This window comes from Bufo gargarizans, chromosome 5 (genome assembly GCF_014858855.1).
Source record: "Bufo gargarizans isolate SCDJY-AF-19 chromosome 5, ASM1485885v1, whole genome shotgun sequence".
Lineage (NCBI taxonomy): Eukaryota > Metazoa > Chordata > Amphibia > Anura > Bufonidae > Bufo > Bufo gargarizans.
Window position 1 is genome coordinate 413,654,733 of NC_058084.1, and position 25,922 is coordinate 413,680,654.

The following is a 25,922-nucleotide window of genomic DNA, read 5'->3' on the forward strand; positions in this document are numbered from 1 at the left end:
GGCTAGACTCATTTTTCTATCACGTTATACGTGGCTCGTTTCTATGGTTACAATCACTATGCAATCCATCAGCGATGGTTGTGCTGGCACACTATAGAAAAAAAACTCTCTGTCTGGTGGCTGAGACCATAGGAGCGCACATAGGCTGGCGCTTTTTACCTAGAGTGTTCAAGCACGGCCATCGCTACTGGATTACAAGGCGGTCGTAACCATGGAAGCAAGCAGTGTATAATGTGATGGAAAAATGAGTCTAGCCAGCAAAGGAGGCAAAACGACTTGTATTAACGTTCTCTACATGGTAAATGCCATTTGCTGAAGTGAGACAACCCATTTAAAGGGGTTCTCCGGGAATTAAGAAATTAAAAATACTTAAATATTACTTTATTATAAATATATTCTTAAATACCTTTCATTATTTATAATGGCTCGTTTTGTCTGGGGAGCAATCAGGGGAAACATAATGGCCGCTGTCCCATTAGTTCACACAAAACCTGTCCTGATCACACAGCAGGATGAGTTACTTTACAACACTGAGGTAAAGAGCTGCCTCATCCTCCTCTCTACTTGTCAGGGATTAAGATCCTGAAAACAGATGATAAGAACTTTAGCTGAATCTCTGGGGAATTTAGTTCATGAGGAGACATGAAGTACAGAGAGGACGGACAGGACAGACTGTGGTAATGGAGACTGTAAACAAACAAGAGCTGCTGCTCATTAGCCACACCTCACCCTCCTCTCATGTCTCCTCATCATTTCCATTCCCACAGAGATTCACCTGTATTCAGGATCAGGATTACTGACAAGCAGAGCAGAGAGGAGGATGAAGCATTACTATGGCTCGTTGTGGTGAAGTAACTTGTCCTACTGTGTGATTAGGACAGTTTTTGTGTGTACTAACGGCGGCCATTTTATTTCTCCTAATGATAGTTCCCTAGACAAAAGTAGCCACTCTAAGTAATGAAAGGTATTTGTGAATATATTTATTATACAATAATATTTAAAGAGGTTGGAGTTATTTGCTCTTTGTATGTTTCTAACTAGGCAAATGTAAGGCCTTTACCATGTACTTACTGCATCTCTAGTTGCTACTTTCTCAGATTTCACTGGGGGTCACATGACCTGTGATGTCAGCTTCTCTTCCTGCTCTGATGATGTTTTGTGCACAAGCCTGAGAGAGCAGATGTGTGTCTGTACACGAGATGTCACAGTGATGGCCACTCCCCCTTGACTGCCAGCTGCTGCTTATTGCTCTCTCCCTGGATTCTTGAGGGAAAAAATTAACCCCTTCAGCTGCACATACTCAGGGCTGAAGGCTTTACTGAGTAGCTGCAGCCAATGAGGAGACAAATTGCTGGGCACAGGGGCTGACAGAGGAGTTCCACAGAGCATTGCACAAGAACAGGTAGGGGGAAGATCCTGTGTGCATCAGCAGTGTCATTGTACAGCTGGGACTTGTAGTCCTACACATACAACATGCTGCCGAGTCTTCCAGCAGTCAGACATGTCACTCAGGGAAGCACTTGTATTCTAAACAAAGAGCCAAAAGAGAACCAGGGAAATGAGAAAATAGATATTTTTTGCCTAAAACGTCCTTAGCCTAGTTATATTTTGCTGCCCATCAGAGTTACAGTGCTATATTTTTTTTTTCATAACTCGGACAACCCCTTTAAGTATTTTCATTTTTTTTACTTCCTGGCGAACCCTTTTTAGAAAACCCAAATATATAGAATACGATTAAAAAAAAAAACACAACATGGGGTATTAGGCACTCATTAACTTGTGCAAGAGCTTAAAAATTCAACTATGCTGAAATACAAGTCCATGTATGTGGCTGGCCAAAGTTTAACCATTATAAATCAATATGCTGCCTTGAAAGCAGTGGAGTAGTCCCATCCAACACTTTTACACTTATACAGTTCAGTGTAAAAGCCACATATGTATACGAGGAAGCTATACTTTAGTTTGTACACCCAGAAATAATTTATCTGTGGGCATTACATCAAAACTTTCCTATAAAAAAAAAAAAGATGCTTTATTTCCCCACCAGGGCTCAGCTATGAGTAACATTATTATTTTACAAACAAGAGGCCCAATGTAGATATAGCAAATACCCAAGTGATAGGAGATAAGGTAGGCATAACAAGTGCAAGGGCTCGATAACAAAACGGAAAACGCTTGCTCCAGATCGTTGCCCTGTGTACACATGCTAACGATCACCTGACAAATAGGCAAAAGCTCGTGGGGATCTGCTGATGACAAATAGAAACTGCATGGGAGTAATAAATTATACTATTAATCATTAGTCCCCATACTAAAGGTGATTGGCACATGTGCGCAACCATCAACAAGCACTGCTCGACATGCTGGATCATCAACTGATGCTTGTTCACAGTAAAAAGCCTCTAAAAAGAGCCGTATCCAATGAGGTGCTCTCCTCTGTTGCAAACAAACTGGAAAATTAGGCGCCTGATATGGGCCGCATCAACAGCTTAAAGGGGTATTCCGGTTGGTACAAGTTATCCCCGATCCAAAAAAGTGTTTAGTGGAGTGTTGTACTCGGGCTATCACCTGAACTCCCATAGAAATGAATGGAGCAGCCGTGCACATGTGCGACCGGCCGCTCCAGTCATTTTAGGGGAGCTGCAAAGGGCCTGCAGGGGCTGTGGATAGGGGACAACTTGTGCCAACCGGAATACCCCTTTAATGGATTTTGTATGCATGAGTTGGCCTACAGTGCAGTAGTAACTATGGGATAGTAGTTACTCATAGCATTAGCAACTAATAATACATTTTCAAACTGCCTCTAAAAAATGAGAGCCGACATCTGATTGGCTGCTATGAGCAAATACTCCACTTTTCTGTTGCACTAGTCTTGATAAATATCCCCCTAAATACTATTTAGTATTTATTTTTAACACTTAGGTATACAGGAGAATCATAAAAGCTCCTCTTAAAAATAATAAAAGCACAAAGTTTTCACATTCTAAACACTAAAAGAAAGTGTTCTGGGTTTATGTAAATTATTATTAAAGGTATTGTCCAAGATAAAAAAAAAAAAATCCCATACACCCCCCAAAACGTTAAAATAATAATAAAAAAAATAAAAAAAAAACAAAAAAAAAAACAACACCTTTCTCCAGCGCCGCCCTCTGCTGCACTGGTATTGCGGCGGTTTAACTTTGTCCCGACTGTCCGTTGACTACATAGATCCAGGTGGTTGTCGTACATTTCTGCACAGACGTTTTAAAGCGTCCTTGCAGAGATCCCAGCTGCACACACTGATCGGAGCTGGCCATCAGCCACACAAGTAAGGCTGTGGTTACACCGCCAAACGGCACCAGCATTCACGACAAAAACATTGACCAGAGGGAGACATGGCTGTAGGCAACCTGAAACATCCTCCTCCTCTCCTTCCAATGAACGGTTTGCCATGTGCTTCCTCTGGGAGTGAGCGTTTCCTCCACATCTATGGCATCTAGCACACAGTTAGGTGTGTCAGTATGCCCTGCTTTTATCGCATTATATTCAGGTTTTGAACACTCTTGCTCTGTGCTGCCCTTAGTAAACAGCGGGGCAGTGCATTGTAATGTGAAAGGCACTACTGGGATAGCAGAGCGGATGCGTCCTGGCTGCAGTAATGGGTCGGACTGAGCGTGTCTGCAGTGCTAAAATTACAGACCAAGAGCTAGAGGGGACTTCAAAAAGTTATATCTAGAAAATCATTCACCTATTTTTATTTTAAATAAATAATTGACAGAATATTCACTAGCAGGCTGTTAATATGTAATAAAAGGATGATGGAAGTGTCCCTTTAAAGCTGTATTTCTGTAAATGGAGCATCTCTAACGCAAGGTCTGATACACAAGATATTTTAACAGGCCGAACAGTGTAACCAAGAGCTACTGACCACAACATTGAGGAGGATCTGGGTTACCATAAAGCAACACCAAAGCCACCACTAATACATTTTTAGTTGCTATTCCTCTTTAAAGCAGCATATAACGCAATATCCTACAAAGACGCAAGTCCTAAGAAGACCTGTCACCTCTATTCACGCACCTGTTTTAATGAATAATTGGAATCTCCATTAATTGACAATTCTGAAGCATTTACTCTTATGTTGTGTCACCCCTCTGTTAGAGTATGGTTACACGGTCAGGCTTCCAAAAATCTAGAAAACTATGAAAAACAGATCTGACTTCATTTTTTTTGAATTCACTCCTGCATCAGGAAAACCTGACTGTGTGGCGGTACACTTATTCCTGCTAGAGATTGATGAATGATACTACTGGGTGTGTCCCTGCACATTCTGATACTATCCAATCAGTGCTACCAGCGGAAGGCTGTGCAGGGACAGCCCCCACTGGTGACAACCTTTATTCCTAAACTTCTAACAGGAATAACAGAGGACCAACATAATATAGAGTTACAAGAAAAGATGCTCCTGAATTGATATTGCAGACAGTTACTAAAACAGACATGTCAGGAGGGGCGCCGGGTCTTCTTCAAGGCTTGCAAACTGAGCTGCAATTTCCTATCCTCCTCTTGCGGACCCTGTAAAAGTGCTAAATAGCAGAATCAGAGAGCTCGATCAATAGCATTTCTTTTCTTGGATGAACTGTATGCAGTGTATGTTGCCTCGGTATAGCGGCAGGGGAAAGTTGATAGATATTGGATGTCCCTAGAGAGAAACGCAAGCGCAGTAATTACATTTTAATCAAGAATGTTCGCTTCTCACCACTGAATGCATTACTACGTATCAGTGTTTATCACAGCCTCTCTGCGTCCACTCCATAGCTACTTACTCCTCACCCCTGTACTGGAAATTAGGAGAAAAAAAAACTTCCATGCTTCCCACACATCAATCTATAGAATGAATTCCCTTGCAATGAAATAATGCAATGTTATCAAACAGACCTAAAATGGGATCAATGGAGATGCCACACGTCAGGGAAAGAAATGTACAGACCACAAAGCCTATGACACAGATACTACTAAATTCACAATATCGGGTTAAAGAGTATTTTAGATTTTAGGGGGCCAGACTATTACCACCAAATAAAATGTGTAAATATTAATAATCTAAAATAACTCTAAATTTTGAATTAAAGGCGACAATGATACACACATATATAGAGTAGAAATACATGTGGCATATACCATTTCATCGACAGTCTACCAACTATGGATTAGTGGGCAGCTGTCAGGCTGAAGAACCAGCAACATCATCTCAGAGAAATGCTGAAAAGCTCAAAAGAAAACGTGAAATGTTGCAACAAGTTTCCATAGCATGTCATCTGGAAATTCAGGATCTTGAGATCGTCTCTCAACTATGGTCTGAAGCTTATTGCAGCACTTGCCGAGGAGCAACCCAAGTGATCTTGAAAAAGAATGAAAACAAGGCTTAAACAGTAGACATAATCTTACAGGATGATGAAGAAACCCTTCACTAATGGAGCTCGCCATGAACCAGTGAAGGGCTACACACTAAAACCAGCTGGTGTAAATCACATTTGTAGCAATCTTGGCTAACACTAGCCGAGGTTGGGTTGACCTTAGCTCGGCTTACTAGGTAACACTGCTGTGTTTAACTGTTCTCTCGCTCCATGTTTTTTCAACAATCCTCTCTTTCTTCTTCGCATGTGGCCTCTGCCCTTTTTGGGGCCCCCCCCCCCCCCAAGAGCTTGATGAAGCTGAACAGACTTTTAGCTAGGGAAACTTGCATTTGGTGTTCAGGTTTGTCCCACCTCAAGAGGCCACCTGGTCCAGGATTCCAGTATGTGGAGATTTCAGACAAAAAAAACAATTTCTCTGCTTTATAAAACAAGACTTCTCGCTCCTGTTAGAAAACTAGTCTGTAAATGAAACCAGTGCGAAGTCAATTTTGTTGTAAATAAAACATTGGGGTGAAAAAAAAAAAAAAAAAAAAAAGATTGGACTAATTTCAGCAGTCCGGGTAGAAGGAGCCGAGTGGTTGTTATTGCCCTCTAGTGCCACAGTGAAGACTCATTTTTAACCCTCTAGCTTTTACAGAAGCCAATTTGACAATCTAGGTCAATGACAAGACTTTCTTTGTTTTTAGTTTTTAACACCATCACCTTAAAAAATGTTTAAAAAGTAATAAAAAGAAAAATGTACGTAGTGTTTAAAATGAAATCTGTTAACATGAAATTAAAATTGGACATTTGTAAAGTAAATGAATAATTAACTCAGTATCCACTAATATAGGGCGGCCGTTGATATTTCACATGTATGATTTGCATGTAAAATGGTTACAATTTACACATTTCGGAGAGATCATAAAGATTATTGCCAAGTCTAAATGCAATATCATATATTGCTGATCAAAATTAATTTAGCAAATTTAAAAATGATCGCTAAGGTACCTGGTACGAGCCCCATGAAGAACTCATAATCAATGCTGCATACAAAATATGGCAGCATTACCAATATTGAATGTACCAAAAAAAAAAAAAAAAGGTTCAACTGTTACCAGAAATGATTTTTCTAACCAGTGATCGCGTCAGTGAGGGAAGTTTGGTGACGGAATACGATTTATTGTCTTGTGGAGGAACTTTTCTTTCAATGGCCAGACTTTGTAGACCTATTTATTGCTCTCTCCTGTTCCAAGCTTATAGCGGTCTACTACTTATGTTTAAAAGAGATGCTATACTTTAATTTAGAAATTAAATTACCAAATTCACAAAATGTGTTATTTTTCCAGATTCTTACGTTTTAAAAGCAGCATGTTCATTTTATGCCATAAATTGGATTTTTATGCAATTTTATGTTTCACTTGTGTGTAACTAACCAAAATATGGTACAAAAGAGTAAATTAGCCCACATTAAGACTAGTATACCTATAGGGTGAGGTCTGGGTAATATCTCAACATGACCATGTCCCATGTACAGCGGCGCAGTCCTCTTCATCTGGGTCAATAGAAGTCAATTATCGACGGTTTATATGAAAGAAGAAACCTCAGACTACAAGCACCACTAAAACTAAAATCATTGATATTACTGCAAGGATGGTGGGGTGATACACTACCATTTGTATGCCACTATACTATATGTACTCCCTGGTCAATCTGTAAAAGTGGAATTACAAAATTGCTCTCCATAACAGCCCAAAATTGCCTCAGCTGTCACTTTATACCGTGAAATAAAATAGTAATGACAAATGCCGAGAGCTATTTTATATGGGAAAGGTTCAGTGTAAGGGCTTGTTCACACGAACGTATGGTTTCCGCTGCTGTATTGCGGACCGAATATACGGATCCGTTCCGTGTGCATTCCGCATCATGGATGCAGACCCATTCACTTGAATGGGTCCGCAAATCTGGAGCGGTGCGGAACGGAAGCACGGAACGGAAACCCACAGAAGCACTACGGGGTTCCGTTCCGTACTTCTGTCCCGCACAAGGATAGAACATGTCCTATCTTTTTGCGGAATGGAGGGATGCGGACCCATTCAAGTTGAATGGGTCTGGATCCGTCCCGGAGGCCTCACGAAAGTTCTCCGAGCATTGCGGACCGCAACTTGCGTCCCCAATGCATGGAACGGAACCCATACGTGTGAACAAGCCTAATACATAGGATCCTGGTGCTCCTTAGGCCTCTTTCACACGGGCGTCATATTTTTGGCCCGGATTAGAGGCGAGTGCGTTGCGGGAAAATGCGCGATTTTTCTGCGCGAGTGCAAAACATTGTCATGCGTTTTGCACTCGCGTGAGAAAAATCGCGCATGTTTGGTACCCAAACCTGAACTTCTTCACAGAAGTTCGGGCTTGGGATTGATGTTCTGAAGATTGTATTATTTTCCCTTATAACATGGTTATAAGGGAAAATAATAGCATTCTGAATACAGAATGCATAGTAAACTAGCGCTGGAAGGGTTAAAACAAAATAAAAAATGGTTTAACTCACCTTAGTCCACTTGATCGCGGCCCGGCATCTGTCCTTTGTTGAATAGGACCTGTGGTGAGCATTGCAATAATTACAGGACCTTTGATGACGTCACGCCGGTCATCACATGGTACGTCACCATGGTAAAAGATCATGTGACGTATACCATGTGATGACCGGAGTGACGTCATCAAAGGTCCTGTAATTATTGCAATGCTAACCACAGGTCCTATTCAACAAAGGACAGATGCCAGGCCGCGATCAAGTGGACTAAGGTGAGTTAAACCATTTTTTATTTTGTTTTAACCCTTCCAGCGCTAGTTTACTATGCATTCTGTATTCAGAATGCTATTATTTTCCCTTATAACCATGTTATAAGGGAAAATAATTCAGTGAATAGACTGTCACCTAGCAACCATGCATGAAAAAAACTTGCTTGCGGATGCTATGCGATTTTCACGCACCCCATTCACTTCTATGGGGCCTGCGTCGCGTGAAAAATCGCACAATATAGAGCATGCTGCGATTTTCACTCAACGCACGAGTGATGCGTGAAAATCACCTCTCATGTGAACAGCCCCATAGAAATGAATGGGTCAGGATTCAGTGCGGGTGCAATGCGTTCACTTCACGCTTCGCACCCGCACGGAAAACTCGCCCGTGTGAAAGGGGCCTTATAGTTGGAGATCACTTTTGTGACACCATAGTAATACCGAAGCACTAAACCTTTTGTATTTGCAAAGACAAAAACTAGGATAGATAGGAGATCAAGGAAAACTTACATTTCTGGTCTGGAGTTGCCCTTTAAAATCATAAAAAATGGCGATGGAAAAAAATGCTGAAGGAACACTATGGGTGAAACGATACACCCTGTTAGGACTTGACAACCTTCCTTACGTCCTGGCCTCCAGTGAAAAATGTAAACTTCACAGTGCTCTTTGATTATCATGTACAGAACCTCAGTGCAGCCTTCCCTAAACCTCAGCCATGTTTGCTACATTGCTCTTAGAAATTCACTAACAGGAGGTTGTGATAACTGTCTGACAAGTTAAAGACCGAGTGGAGCTGCAGATCGGCCACGGACCCTCTTTCTACACGCCTGGACACATACTGCTGGGTTGAACTCTTAATAATTAGCAATTACTTAATGCAAAGTCAATTAATTAAATGAGTTCAATGACACCACCCCTGTTTGTATAGACTTACATATTGTGAAGGACATTTTTCATCAATATGGGGCTTTTAAAAATCACCTCCTAAATATCAACATTACAGCATATTGCTATGTATTTGTCCCCTGAAGTTTAAGAAAAATGTCCCCTGCTGTACACGGCTGAGGCTGGTATTTCTGAAAATATCACCTTCTTTGAAAATGGTGCATTTTATGAATATTATAACCTATACACCTGGCTTATTTATATGGCAAACTGACTATTCAGAGACTAAAAACCTTCCCATAATTTACAGCAGGAACCGAAGGCCAAATTATTATCACTGCTAAGACTCCAGATGGAAAATGTGACTACAGTTCACAAATCAAAACTTTGGTACATTTTATATGAATCAATACTTCACATCTGCTGTGGATTGTAAACAGTACAGTGGAAATAGGAGCATTTGGACATAAAGGTCGCCTCTGAAAATCCTCTTTTTTGCAAAGATTTTAGAGGACAGTGAAACCTCCCTTCTATTCAGCAAAAAAATATTCTGTATGATTTCTTGCCTCGATCGGGAGACCTTATAGCCTACTTTTAGGGCACACTAATATAATGTAAAATGGCTACAAATTTCCTTTTTAGCCTTTTCTGCAGCCCACGTCATATACCGCAGCTATGACTATTGTGAACATTTAGGAGGATCAGGATTCTGGTGGGAAAGATATGAATTGCAGAAATTAAAAAAACAGCATTGTTCATACTATGGCATCATTCCAATTCAGCAGAATAATGAGAGTCAGTTACCGGTATATTCATTAATGGACCATGTAATAAACATAACAAAGCTGCGATCCCCGTTATGTACTCTGTGAAACCCAAGCAAATGGCAATATAAGAGCCAAAGAGCAGACGCAGATCTACCACAGATCTACCACCGTGGATTGTGCGAATAAGGGTATACCAGATCATATGCATAACATTAATGTGTAAAAAAAAGAATTTGACTTCAGTGGCCTTGAAAGATTCCCTAAAGGAATCCTAAAGGGCCTTCATTTGCAGATTTCAATTAGCCTTTATTTCTATGCAATTCTACATTAAACCCGTGTATTGTGCTGGCTATCATGATATCCCTTAATATGCAGGAAAATCAAACAATGCCCAAAACAATAGCATTCAATACAGCTCTGAAGGCTTCAGAGTGCGAAAGAAAAGGCAGATCAAAATGGTTACCAGGAACAGAAGAGTTACATAAGATATTAGAAAGGAAAGTTTAAGGTTATGTCAGCTCTCGGAGGGAATAAATCCAATCACGAAGGCTGTAGGATTACACCAAAACCCCCGGCTTGTTAATATTAGCATCATCTCCAATTCAGTCATTTTTTTTCTTCTTACCTTATTCTGTACCTGAGTCCCATCTGGATTTATCCTGAATGACCCTACGTCAATTGTTTTACTCGGGCTCACTTTCCTAATTTCATAGAGCAGCTCATCTACCATTGCCCTGCAGGCTACAGAGGAAGAGAAAATCAGAAATATTTTTTTAAGAATTAGTTTAAAATAAAAGTGAACACATTTATTGGACTAAATGTTATCTCTAACTATCCTGAGACGGGCAGAGATGTCTCTCTTAACTGTACGATGCCTATTCCATGCCCCAGCCTCCATTTACATTAAGACCAGGTGCTCCCGTTTCTTCTGACAGTCCGGAAACATAGCACATAGGTTAATTGGCTTCTAACTACACTGACCCTAATATCTCAGACTACAAGCTCCACTGGGGCATGGAATAAGAACAAGATACTTTCTGTCTGGCTGTGCGCAATAACATTATGATATACAGAAGTAACAATAAGGCCAGGTTCATAACAGAATGCAGCAGCCTAGGGTCCATTCACACGTCCGTTGTTTCTTTCCTGATCTGTTCCGTTTTTTGCGGAACAGATCTGGACCAGATCTGGACCCATTAATTTTCAATGGGTCCTGAAAAAAAATCAGACATTGTGCTGTCCACTTTTTTTCAGGACCCATTGAAAATGAATGGGTCCAGATCTGGTTCAGATCTGTTCCGCAAAAAACGGAACAGACCAGGAAAGAAACAACGGACGTGTGAATGGACCCTTATACTGCACCACTAACGCCAAGGAAGAGGACATTTTATTATAAATAAAATATTTACATTACTTCTACATAAGTTGGGGGCGTGTACCTACACAGTCTGAAAATGGCAGCACTGATTGGATAGTCCGTCTGTGCAGGTACACCCCTCCAACTGGTTACCTCCCCTCTGTACCCTTACTGCAGACTGCTAGCAATTCAGTCATAACTTCTAGTAGAAATAAATAAAGGAATGGCACAACATAGAGCGATAAAACAGGCATATCAGGAGTGGTGAAAGGTCCTCTATAAAAAAAAGTTTTCTATGATTTCATCCCTTTTTAAAATAAGCCTCCTAATGTGTAGTACCTATTGAAAGAATCCTAATCACCTGCTTCCGCCACTCCGATCCAGCACCCTGGCTCTGGTCGGCGATCTTCCGATCCCCAGCTGGTTTACTTTTGGACGGGGTCACGTGAGCCACTGTAGCCAATAAGTGGCCTATGCGCTGACATGTCCCCAAGCAACACACGTCACTGCTGGGTCATGTGTAACATCACCGCTGAGGCCAATCATTGGCTGCAGCTGCGCGTGTAACCCCATCCATATCCTAGCTAAATGTTACTAAGCTGGGGACTGGAAAATCGTCCCATCTGCGGCCTCTTCCCAGACCATGTGACGTCACCATACATCGGTCACATGGCCCAGCTGCAGCTCAGCCCCACTTAAGTGAACGGGCTGAGCTGCTGTACTATGTACACGGCTGTCCTTGGAACAGGAGGCTGCTGCGCTCACCAGAGCTCCAGTGAGCGTGGCGGCTCCCTGTAACAGCTGATCGGCGGGGGTGCCGGGACTCAGACCTCCGACAATGTGATAATGATGACCTATCCTAAGGATAGGTCATTATTTTCTATTCCTGGATAAACCCTTTAAGCATGCAAATTGAAAATGTATGTTATCTTTATGTGCCTATATGAAAATTGCTCACAGTCCAGGCTCCAGATGGCAACTAAAATGGTCACCAATACAAGCAAAACATGTAATTTGGCTCCTATTTTTTTTTTCATAATTAGAATAAAAATTCAGCTATTATCCAAAAACAGCACCACACCTGCCAACCGTTACGTCTGATACTGCAGCTCAGCTCTACTGGCGTAAATGAGTTGTAATACAACATATAATCTGTGGACAGGACGCAGTGTTGTTTTGAGAAGAAAGCAGCCATGTTTTTTTATTTTTTTATCCTGGACAACCCCTTCAAGCCCTGCTGCATAGACATATTTATAGGGGTTATCCAACTTCTTTAAAAAAAAGGAGCACAATTTGTAAGTGTTCAGAATGCTGTTAAGCTCCCTCTAGTGGCGGTTACACATACATCTCTCTAAATGCTTCTCTCAGGCAACTAGTCTACACTCTACTTTAAAGCCTGCCTTTAGTAAATCTGCAGTTTGGTGTAAGACGCTTTTTAATTTACATGTAATAAACTTGAATATTATTTAGATTTGTCCTAAAATAAAAAAAAAAGAAACATACCAGCCAAAAACGCCCAACAGATTTTTTTTTGCACACATTTTGCTTGGACACATACAAAGACACTCAATACTATGGGTTGTGAGGCTACACTGGATGACTTGTCACCTGAAGCCATACTTATATATGGATACGGGGTTTAGCGAGGGGGGGGGGGGGGGTTTACTTTTCGTAGACACATATATGTATTCAGAAAAAGATCTTGATTTCCAGAAATCTCATTTAAATGGATTATCCTGTGATTAATGTACAAAATAGAAATAAGAATTTATATATAAAGCTAGCATCTCACATCCAGAGCATTCAATTCATTGCTCTGCTAGATATATTTTACGCTCGGAGCTCAGGGAGCATATCATTTTTGCTGCTGCTAAGGCGTCATGTCTTTTCTGCTACATCTCTCTCCCTACCACAGCTCAGTGATGTGTGTGCTTTCTGCTGCAGCTCTCTCCCTATCACAGCTCAGTGATGTGTGTGCTTTCTGCTGCAGTTCACTCCCTATCACAGCTCAGTGATGTGTGTGCTTTCTGCTGCAGTTCACTCCCTATCACAGCTCAGTGATGTGTGTGCTTTCTGCTGCAGTTCACTCCCTATCACAGCTCAGTGATGTGTGTGCTTTCTGCTGCAGTTCACTCCCTATCACAGCTCAGTGATGTGTGTGCTTTCTGCTGCAGCTCACTCCCTATCACAGCTCAGTGATGTGTGTGCTTTCTGCTGCAGCTCTCTCCCTATCACAGCTCAGTGATGTGTGTGCTTTCTGCTGCAGCTCTCTCCCTATCACAGCTCAGTGATGTGTGTGCTTTCTGCTGCAGTTCACTCCCTATCACAGCTCAGTGATGTGTGTGCTTTCTGCTGCAGTTCACTCCCTATCACAGCTCAGTGATGTGTGTGCTTTCTGCTGCAGCTCTCTCCCTATCACAGCTCAGTGATGTGTGTGCTTTCTGCTACATCTCTCTCCCTATCACAGCTCAGTGATGTGTGTGCTTTCTGCTGCAGCTCTCTCCCTATCACAGCTCAGTGATGTGTGTGCTTTCTGCTGCAGTTCACTCCCTATCACAGCTCAGTGATGTGTGTGCTTTCTGCTGCAGTTCACTCCCTATCACAGCTCAGTGATGTGTGTGCTTTCTGCTGCAGTTCACTCCCTATCACAGCTCAGTGATGTGTGTGCTTTCTGCTGCAGTTCACTCCCTATCACAGCTCAGTGATGTGTGTGCTTTCTGCTGCAGCTCTCTCCCTATCACAGCTCAGTGATGTGTGTGCTTTCTGCTGCAGCTCTCTCCCTATCACAGCTCAGTGATGTGTGTGCTTTCTGCTGCAGTTCACTCCCTATCACAGCTCAGTGATGTGTGTGCTTTCTGCTGCAGTTCACTCCCTATCACAGCTCAGTGATGTGTGTGCTTTCTGCTGCAGTTCACTCCCTATCACAGCTCAGTGATGTGTGTGCTTTCTGCTGCAGCTCTCGCCTGTTAACTGTCACAGCTTCTAACAGTAGATAGGGCTGGTGGCAGTTGAAGGATGGAACTGGGCATGTACGACCACCTCAGCGAGATGGACAGACGAATAGGGAAAATAATAAACGGATTGTGGGTTTATACTGATAAATTCTATTGAAACTCAATGGCTATACTAAATATATAAATGGAGAAGACTAGTTTTCTTTTCATACATCTGTATCATTGTGCATTGTATTTGCTCTACCTACTGGGTTTTACATGTGTTCGCAGCAGCTTGTGAATGAGTGCTCTGAAGGGTAAAAGAAATGGATAAAGGTTTGTATATGTAGATAGATGTAAACTCACACCTATCAGCCATATCCTTTATACCACCTTCGTAACATTGTGTTTCCAAAACAACTCCATTCTTTCGTGGCATGGAGACTCCACAAAACTTCTGGAGGTGTCCTGTGCTATCTGACACTAAGACATTTGCAGCAGATATTTTAAATCCTGCAAGTTACAAATCAACAGATTGGACTTTGTTTACAGCACATCTCACAGATGTTCGATCCTTGGACTCTTAGTCATATGTCATAAACCATTACTGAACATTTTTTTTAAATGTGGCAAGGTTATCCTGCTGAAAAAAAAACCCACTGCCATTAGGATATACTGCTACCATGCACTTGGTCTGCACCAATGTTTAGGTAGGTTGTACATGTCATAGTAACATCCAGATGAATTCCAGGATCTAACATTTCCCAGCAGAACATTGTCCACAGCATTATGCCTCTGCTGGCTTGTGTTCTTCCCACAAAAAAAACACATCAGGGACAGATTGATCTTCTGCAGAAAATATGGTGAATGGACTGCTGAGGACTGGGGCAAAGTCATATTCTCCGATGAAGCCTCTTTCCGATTGTTTGGGGCATCAGGAAAAAGGCTTGTCCGGAGAAGAAAAGGTGAGCGCTACCATCAGTCCTGTGTCATGCCAACAGTAAAGCATCCTGAGACCATTCATGTGTGGGGTTGCTTCTCATCCAAGGGAGTTGGCTCACTCACAATTTTGCCCAAAAACACAGCCATGAATAAAGAATGGTACCAAAACACCCTCCAACAGCAACTTCTTCCAACAATCCAACAACAGTTTGGTGAAGAACAATGCATTTTCCAGCACGATGGAGCACCGTGCCATAAGGCAAAAGTGAGAACTAAGTGGCTTGAGGACCAAAACGTTGACATTTTGGGTCCATGGCCTGGAAACTCCCCAGATCTTAATCCCATTGAGAACTTGTGGTCAATCCTCAAGAGGCGGGTGGACAAACAAAAACCCACTAATTCTGACAAACTCCAAGAAGTGATAATGAAAAAATGGGTTGCTATAAGTCAGGAATTGGCCCAGAAGTTGATTGAGAGCATGCCCAGTGGAATTGCAGAGGTCCTGAAAAAGAAGGGCCAACACTGCAAATACTGACTCTTTGCATAAATGTCATGTAATTGTCGATAACAGCCTTTGAAACGTATGAAGTGCGTATAATTATATTTCACTACATCACAGAAACAACTGAAACAAAGATCTAAAAGCAGTTTAGCAGCAAACTTTGTGAAAACTAATATTTGTGTCATTCTCAAAACTTTTGGCCACGACTGTAGGTTAAACAGTGGTGACAGCATAATAACATCCACATCCTGGTACCCACTACATAGAACTGACAATAATATTGTTCAATGAGGGCACTAGTGATCATAAAATAATTACAAACCATTATGCAGTACTCCCATGAAAGTGCACCAGATGCAGTTCCTCTATAATATAGTGAGCTGCAGAAGTTTAGTCAAAATTACTGTTACTGTGAACAGCAAGTTGAAGATGAAATTATCTCCAAAAGGCATAATGTTACAGATGACACATTCCATTTGTATTTTAAGCAAGAATATTATTTTTATTTTCATCTTTTACATTTTCAAAATAAGGAAAAAGGAAAAGTGCCCGAAGCAAAAATTTGGGCACCCTCCCTGGTTAGTACTTAGTAGCACCCTCTTTGGCAAGTATCACAGCTTATAAAAACGCTTTTTATAGCCAACCAAGAGTCAATTCATTAATTGTTTGACGGATTTTCATCCATTCTTCCTTGGGCCGTCTTGCGTGCACTGCTCTTTTGAGGTCTATGCACAGATTTTTTTTATGATTTTCAGACCAGAGGGCTGTGTGGGCAATGATAAAACCTTCAGCTTGTGCCTTTTGAGGTAGTCTATGACCCTGTGACACTGGCTGCAATACAACCCCAAAGCATGACTGATCCACCCCAATGCCTAATGGTTGGAGAGGTGTTCTTTTAATGAAATTATGTGTCCGTTTCCCTCTAAACATACCTTTGCTAATTGTGGTCAAAGTGTTCTTTTTTAACCTCATAGGTCCACAGGACTTTCCATAATGCATCAGGCTTGTTCTGACGCTGAATTTTGTGGTAAGGACACAGGACAGGTTTTCTTTTGATGACTTTTCCATGAAGGCCATATTTCTGCAGGTGTCGTTGAACAGTAGAATAACACAACTCTAGAGTTTGCTAAATCTTCCTGAAGGTCTTTTGCAGTCAAGCAGGAGTTCCGATTTGACTTTCTAGCAATCCTACTAGCAGCTGTCTGAAATTTTTCTTGGTCTTCCATTTTTCTTGACCTCCACTGTTCCTGTTGACTGCCATTTCTTAATTACATTTCGAACTGTTAGGCCTCTTTCACACGGGCTTCATATTTTTGGCCCGGATAAGAGGCGGGTGCGTTGCGGGAACACACGCGATTTTTCCGCGCAAGTGCAAAACATTGTAATGCGTTTTGCACGCGCGTGAGAAAAATCGTGCATGTTTGGTACCCAAACTTCTTCACAGAAGTTCGGGCTTGTGATTGATGTTCTGAAGATTGTATTATTTTCCCTTATAACATGGTTATAAGGGAAAATAATAGCATTCTGAATACAGAATGCTTAGTAGGTGATCAATTGAGGGTTAAAAAAAATAAAAAAAATTAACTCACCTTCTCCTCTTGATCGCGTATTTCCTGATCTCTTCTTTACTTCAGAATGCTATTATTTTCCCTTATAACCATGTTATAAGGGAAAATAATACAGTGAATAGACTGTCACCTAGCAACCATGCGTGAAAATCGCACCGCATCAGCACTTGCTTGCGGATGCTTGCGATTTTCACTCAGCCCGATTTATTTCTATGGGGCCTGCGTTACGTGAAAAACGCAGAATATAGAACATGCTGCGATTTTCACACAACGCATAAGTGATGCGTGAAAATCACCGCTCATGTGAACAGCCCCATAGAAATGAATGGGTCCGGATTCAGTGCGGGTGCAATGCGTTCAACTAACGCATCGCACCCGCGCGGAATACTCGCCCGTGTGAAAGGGGCCTTAGTGTTAGGCAGCTGCTTAGAAGAACCCATGGCTGCTGTTTTTTGGGACAAGGGTAGGAGTCTAGGTATTTATAAAGCTTTGAAATTTGCATCACCTGGCCTTTCCTAACGATGATTGTGACCATGCCTTAACCCCAACAGGCTATTTAAGGTCTGAGACCTTGGTCAAAGTTATCTGAGCGCTCTAATGTCCTTGGGTTCCCATACTTTTGCAAGGTGCTCCCTTCCTTTCTTTTACTCTAAAATTGTACAAAACCAAAATAATATACTGATACCGCTTAAAATGTTCATATGTGCGTTTCACCTTTAACTTAATACCATTTGAAGATCATTTAATCAACTTGCTTAAAGGGGTTATCAGAGTTGAAAAAATGTACCCCATATGCCTGGGCCCCTCACACTGAATATACTTACCTGGCTCCCCATGCCGCTTCTGGTCCCTGCAACGCCGCTGCTGCTTCTCCCCGTGCACGGATGAAAACATCCGGTGGGGGACGTCACCTGCGATATGAAGGAGGCTCGTCTCCGAGGGACTAGAAGCTGGGAGCCAGGTAAGTATATTCAGTGTGAGGGGCCCAGGCATTTGGGGGACATTTTTTAATCTTGGATAATCCTTTCAATTCTTCACAGTAACAGTAATTTTGACCAGGGGTGCCCATACTTTTGCATGCCACTGTATAGCAGATTTTCCTCATACATAGTCTTGTACTACTATGAACTTCACTAATAGAATATTATCTAAGAACAAATATTATATTCAGACCACCATTCAATAAAAATTCCCCTTTCCTTAGAATCTTTTGTCATGGACTTTCAGTGAAATATCTGAGAGATGCTAAGGATGCACCACAATCATCTTATCATCAGTCAGTGATGATCCCAGCTCAAGTCATTCTGCTATCTTCATACTCAATAGTGACCTCAGCATGTAAGTGGTTAGACAGAGAAAGGAGCTGCCTGTCACCCCAACGGTGAATGTATCTGTGCCTCAAAAGTTCTGAAGAGCATGGCTATCAAAGAGCAGTCAAATATTTTAAGTTCTGGTGTTATCCTGATAAATGGGAATCCCAAATGTGTAACTCACACCTGTCTCACAAATTATTGCGTACACTTCCAAATGTCATAATGTCTCTGATGGGAACACTCTATTAAGTTTTAGTGTAGCCCTTGAGAGTGGTACAGTCCAACATTGCAACCATTGAACCAGAAAAGGTTGTGCAGCCCCTTGAGAACGCCTGCCAGTTTTCCACTTACAAGCAGAATACACTGTGCTACTCAATGTTTATGGTTTTAATTGTTATTTAAAAATAATAATAAATTGCATGGCTAAGTCCCCTAGTGAAATAACATTTTCAAACTTCTTCCTTTTTTTGTTCACCCTAATTCACAAAAAATATAAATAAATACCACAATGAAAAAAGGCACAAAGTAATATATATACCCAAAAAATAGTGCCAATGAAAACGTCCTTGATCTGCAAAAAAAAGTCCTCACACAGCTCAGTGGAATTGTTCTTTTACCCCATCAGACATGATGGAAAAAGTTTATTTGCTTATTTATTAATAATTTCTATTTGCTTATTAATTTTAATTATTTTCACAGTTCAAAGTTTTTGAATTTTTAGGCCAAAAACAAGTGGATCCAATGCACTTACATAAAATAAATGTGACAAAATCTGTCCTGTGTGAACACAACTTAAGGTGGATTTACATGGCCTGATTGTCGGGCAGATTGGGAATGAAAGTTCCTGTGAACGCTCGTTCCCGACAATCTGCCCATCTTAATGTTCCGCCGATCACCCAATGGGTGTTCCTGTCGTTCGTGCAGGCACTACCAATCATCGTTTCTGGGCAGCAGATTGTGAAACTGTATGAGGACGAGCGATCGCAATAGCCATCCCTCATCCTCATACTGTGAAGGAGATTGCTGCATGTAAATGAACGAGAAGACGACAGTCGGGAAGGAACGCTTTCTTCCCGACAATCGGCTGTTACATAGTGCGGTGTAAACCCACCGCAACAGTTCACATCTTTCTGAATGATATTATTTTTGTCTTACAATTATACCTTTATTTTCAATGATTAATTCACACAATTGTCCCAGTAGTTATACCGGAAACTAATTTGTATAATATATTTTCTGAGGCCTCAGATTCCTTACATATATAGGGCTCTTAAGGGAAAGAATGTTCTATTGTTTTTTTTCTTATTGACCTGACAAAAGGCCATTACAAAGTGGTGCCCAGTTCTCTATTTAGATACAAGGGTAAGCGTAACCCTGCGGCGTTACTTCCCATTCATACATGTGATTGAGGTCAGAGGAGAGAAGAGAGACCACAGAGAAATCCCAAGAGATTTGTACTGACCTTTCCGGCTGTCGATGAGAAAGGCCATCTCACGCTATACTATTTTCCAGTTCTGCTCCAGTAATCTCTATATAATAACTGTCATGTGGAGACACCTTTATGTAATGTGCATGTTCTAGTTACAGGATAAAAAAAAAAAAAAAATGCATCCTAAGATGTGCAGAATACCTGGGACATAATATTTGAAGGTGAGCGTGTGTATGTTGTGGCTATGTATAGCTTAAAAGCCATGCATTTATACAAGTAGAAATTTCACATTACATTAATTTAAAAGGTGTTTTCTGGGAGTTCAAAACTGATGGTCTATCCTCAGGATAGGTCATCGATATCCAATTGGTGGGTGTCTGACAAACATAGTTGCACACTGTATAACTGCTGTGTTTGTTACTACAGCTCAAGCCCATTCACTTGAACGGGGCTGAAGTACAAATAGACCATGTGACCAATGAATGTGACATCACTGGCCTCTTCAAAGATTAGATATTGATGACCGATCTTGAGGATAGGTCATCAATATACAGAATGAGTCCTGGAAAACCCCTTTAACAATTAGTCTACGTTCACATCTCCTGTGAACATTTCTGGTAGGCTGTTCCAGCAGAGAACAGCCTGCAGGTGTTGCCAGATTCAACATAATAGTCAATAGGGATCCGGCGATGATCTGGCTACGTTCTGCTCTAAGTGCAGGGTTTCGAAGGACAACAAAAAAACATTACTTGCAGTGGTTTTTGGTCTGGCCGAGGCCTTACTACTATTTAACGGTCAAAGTTTTAACAATACTTAAAGAAGTTAGACCATGGCCATAAATCAGTTTAGAAGAGAGAATAGAAGAGGTCGGAGCAGTACCAGAAAATGAGCCCTAGTGGATCATCAGAGCTTTTCACAGGAATTTTCTTGAGATCCGGTGACGTACTGGGCTCTCCATGGGTAAGCTAGGTGGAGGCTTCCGTCTAGCAGTGAGCCCAATGATGTCACCAGCACTAATAGGCGTCACCGGGATCACTGCTAGGTGGAAGCCGCTATTTAGCAGTGTCCAAATGTAAACAAACAGCCCTCACCCTGCGAGATGCAGCGCAGGACAAGGACAGGGCATCGGAGCGTAAAAAGCTCCGATGCTCCACTCATTCATGGTGAAAGAGTGCAGATCAAGTTGTGTCCAGGTTCAGCTCTGAACTAAGATAACCCCTTAAACCATTTCCCGACCGCCCATTCACTATAAATACGTCCTGTGCCGTCGGGTTTATATCTGATCAAACGTTTTGCCGGTGGCAGAATCACATAGGTGCGGCACCTGAGGGGTTAACTGCCACGGATCGCAGTGGCGCCCTGTCATAGAGGCCGGGTGTCGGCTATGCGATTCCGCTGCTGCCACCCGCCTCCTGTATATGTATTAAAAGGTTACTTATTTTCATTGCTGGTGCAGTGCACCTTCCCCTCCCCTCCAACCCAGTATTAAAGTCATTGGTGGTGCAGTGCGCCCTCCCCCAGTATTATAATCATTGGTGGCCACAGGGTGCCCTCCCCTCCTCCCCATTGGTGGTGCAGTGGCAGTTGTGATCGGAGTCCCAGCAGTGTAATCCTGGGGCTTTGATCGGTTACCATGGCAGCCAGGATGCTACTGAAGCCCTGGCTGCCATAGTCGGCTCCCTGCTGCTGTGTGTACTATGCACAGGGCTGCAGGGAGAGAGGGAAGTCCTATTCACCCTGATAGAGCTCTATTAGGGTGAATAGGACAATAGGGGTGAAAAGATCCCAGGTTCTAGCCCCTAAGGGGGGAAATAGTTATTAAATAAAAAGTAAAAAAAAAAAAAAAGTAAAAAAAACAAACACCAAAATATTAAGTATAAATCACCCCTTTCCCAATTTTACATATAAACAATGAATAAACATATTGCATATCACCACGCCTGAAAAAGTGTGAACTATAATATTAAATATTAATAAAATATCTTAAATATTTAAAATATCTACTATGAGGTGAACACCGTAACAGAAAAAAAACTAAATAAAAACCGCGTGATTCGCCATTTTTTAGTCACCTTGTCCCCCAAAAAATAGGATCGGACTGTTCAATTATGGGCTGGACGTTCCATAAAATGTGGCTTTTTTGGTTTTTATTTTCGCATGGTATCGAGTATAGCAATACTTTTTTATGGCATCGAAATTGAAAAAAAAATTTGTATCATGACAACCCTATTTTATATAGTGAGAGAGAGAGAGCGCAACATATCAATACTGGTTCAGTTTAGACATTTAAAGATTAATTATTTTCTATAAAACAGTAAGCAAAGTTCTTTTCTAGATTTTGCCAAAACGTACAGGATATAAAAGGATGAAATGATGAAATCTATTCACTAGACCAAACACTGTATGATGATAAAAATGGAAAAAATCATTGTCATTTTTAGGGAATAATATGAATGCTACTAGACTGAATAAGCATATTACTCAAAATAAACGGTGCCAGCAAAACCCGCTAGAGCATAATTTAATATACAGCTAATCAAAAGATAAAAAACCTCTACATCACGATGAAATACAACAAGTGACATGATAAAATCGATTCATTTTGAGAACATTACGGCAAAAGGTGAAGTGAGGAAATTAAGTTTGGGCAGCAATGTGCTTCCAATAACCCCTAATATCAGGCATAGGACGCTGAGATGATACAGACTGATACTTCCATTGGATTCTGAAGGGAGCGGTGCGAAAACCGTATAACCACAATGAGAAAATTGTTCTGAGCAGTAAGAGAATGGCTGGCAATCCTAGAAATGGTACAATGTGGATTCTAATAGTATCCTGTCTTGGAGAGCACTATCACTATATATCCGAACATATAAAGGACTAATAACAGTATTACCTTTAATGTGAACTGTAACATTGTGCCCCTTTTGATGTTTTGTCTTATTTTTAATATTCTGTGGGCGCTAGAAAAATGTGTTGCCTTAAGGAAAACGCCGGATCTCATTTTGGATTTATTTTAATTATTGCTTCCACAACTATCCCCCCGCAGGCCTCACGCACATGAACATATGTGTCTTGTGGTCTGCAAACCACGGATCCACAAAATATTGATACCGGCCGCAACTATGACGCATTTTTCTTGGGCCCAATAGCATAGCAGGAATGCAAAATGGGACGGACACACGGATGGAGACAGGACATTACACGCGAATGGGATAGGAAAAGCTCAGCGTTCTTGCATGAGATCTAGGCCTGCAAAACCCATCTTTTACATATGCAAAATACAATAAAAGGACTGAAAGCCCATTAAGTACCGGATGAATCGTGAGTATTGATGATTGGCTCACACAGGACGAAAGTATCTCTGCTGTTTATATCTGCAGCTATCGGAGTGGAACGGAGTGAGGCTCCAAAAGCAGACCGGTGTTATTACTCCACATGGGAACTACATATACTAGACAGCACATTGATGTCATCCGTGTGGTTTTTGCGGTTCCATAAAAATTAATGGGTCTGCAGAGACGATTGGGGGGATGGAGGGGGGTGACGGATCAGGTAAGTATGATTTTTTTTCTAGGTTTGCCAGAAAGGCCTCCAAGGCCCCTTTAAACAGGTTTTCCTGACATAAAAGTTTTCTATGGGCTATGACTGAAGGGTCCATTCACACGTCCGCATTTTGCGGAACGGAATTGTGGACCCATTCATTTCTATAGGCAAGCACGATGTGCTGCCCGGATCCGGAATTGCAGACCCGCACTTCCAGGTCCGCAATTCCGTTCCCGAAAAAAATAGAACATGTCCTATTCTTTGCGGACAAGAATAGGCATATTCTATAGTGCCGGCAATGTGCGGTCCGCAAAATGCGGAACGCACATTGCCGCTGTCCGTGTTTTGCGGATCCGCAGCTCCGTGGATCCGCAAAACATGTTGCGGACATGTGAATGGACCCTAAGAGGTTCAGATCATGGTGGATGTCAGTCATAAGTCATTGGCTAAATGGAGAGCACGGATAGGATGGTAGACAGAGATGAGGGGGGGAGATGTAGGAGTGCAGCACTGTGGAGAGCTTTGTGCGTGAGAATGAGAAATTTAAATTAAATCCTGAAGAGTATGGGCAACCAGCGCAATGACTGGCACAGGGTGGAGGCATCGGAGTAGCGCTTAGACAGATGAGCCTGGCGGCTGTTCAGGATAGATTGGAGAGGAGAGAGTCTGATGAGGGGATATACGGAATCTCAGTGCTTCTAGGAAGAGTATATCCTTTAATACGGCATCCACCATTGTTTTGCGTCAGCTGTAATGTACACACCACCTGTGTATACCTCAGTATAAAATCAGAGGCAAATTGTACCCAAGCACCAGGAGAAAGGTAAAACTAAGGCCTCATGCATACGACCATATGTATTTTGCATATTTTAGGCGCTCTCTCTAACTCTTGTCCATTCACCTCCTCCCCCCCCCCTTCAGCATCATTCTTCTGAACACGATCCATCGTCAGATTTCCAGCACACGCCATGCACTCCGAAGCACTACCGTCTGGTGACTGGCTCATGCAGCCTTACATTTACTCCACTATGGTGATAAGATGGCCGGACAACTGTACAAATGAAGCACTTGTTACCTTCTGTCACCCCTATCTCCTCATAGATTGTAAGCTCTTGTGAGCAGGGTCCTCATTCGTCTTGTTCTAATCATTGACTTGTTTGTTGCCATGTTATTTATGACTCTGTTTGTACGTGAGCTCCCTGATTGTAAAGCGCTCCGGAATATGTTGGTGCTATATGAATAAAGATCCGCTCTCCACTCCATATGAAGTATCATACAACAGCAAACAGTCTCCATATTGCTTGAGACCCAAGGCAAATTATTTGACCCTCCCTCCCAATTAAGTGCTCCCGAGGCATTCCCAGTCAGTGTTCGGCCTTCTTGCCGCCCTTCTCCTCTTACTTTGTAATGGTTGTAGTGAAACGTGCAGCAGCGAACACACAGAGCCAGTACTGCGCAGATACGGCCATGCATCCGAAGCGAGAAGTGCAAAGAGGTACAGTTGTATGTTTAGATCACTGAAGAAGGTCCTGGCAGGGCTGTACGTAGACATTTGCTATTACAGAATGTGCAGAAATCAATGGCGCTCACGGCCTGGAGACAAAAGTGGGGAAAAAATGGCAGTGCCACTTATAAAGTGAATACTAGTGAGTGCTTCCATTATGGAAGTGCTCATTAGTATGCAATAGGCCCGGGGAGCAATGAGTGAAGCACTGCTAGCCCTGCTGTACTCATCACTCGCTGGTCTTCTCCGGCTACTCCTTAGGTGCCGCACCTGAGGAGTTAACTGCCGCGGATCGCAGCGCCTTGTCATAGAGGTCGGGTGCCGGGTATGTGATTCTGCTGCCAGCACCCGCCGCCTATATTTGTATTAAAAGGTTAGTTATCTTCATTGGTGGCGCAGTGCGGCCAGGACGCTACTGAAGCCCTGGCTGCCATGGTAATCTCCCTGCTGCTGTGTGTACTATGCACAGGGCAGCAGGGACAGTATAAAATCCTTTATAAAATAGAAATAAAAGTTCTCCGTTACACTGTTCTTGACTTAATACTTGGCGCTGCTGATCTCCGTGTGAAGTGGGTTCTAATAACATTAATCGTCAGTTTCTCTGTAAAGGTGATCGCGCTGCCGCACTCAACAAATGCATCCGAAAATCATCAGACTATTGCAGCTTTCTTGATGCAGCCAAACATCAGATTATCCAACCAGGATAGTCTTTCTCAAAGGATCCCTCTGTGGAAGTTAGAGGTTTGCGCACATAGTGAAATAACACCTTATATATGGTCATAAAAAGGTTTATTATACTCACAAAGGAAGTATGTCAACAGGCATTGAAATAAAATACATCCAGCCGTATAAGGCAGATCTATAAGGCTGGATGTATTTTATTTCAATGCCTGTTGACATACTTCCTTTGTGAGTATAATAAACCTTTTTATGACCATATATAAGGTGTTATTTCACTATGTGCGCAAACCTCTAACTTCCACAGAGGGATCCTTTGAG

General features: G+C 41.9%; 1 protein-coding gene across 2 annotated transcripts in view; it reads right to left on the bottom strand.

Moving 5' to 3' along the window:
* The window catches only part of CNPY1 (canopy FGF signaling regulator 1), a 174,890-nt gene that overhangs the window by 30,919 nt on the left and 118,049 nt on the right, over window positions 1-25,922 (bottom strand). For both annotated transcript variants that reach the window (XM_044294344.1, XM_044294346.1), the window contains exon 3: window positions 10,455-10,570. In XM_044294344.1, coding sequence (XP_044150279.1) covers window positions 10,455-10,570 — 116 coding nt within the window. The remainder of the gene's footprint in view (window positions 1-10,454; window positions 10,571-25,922) is intronic.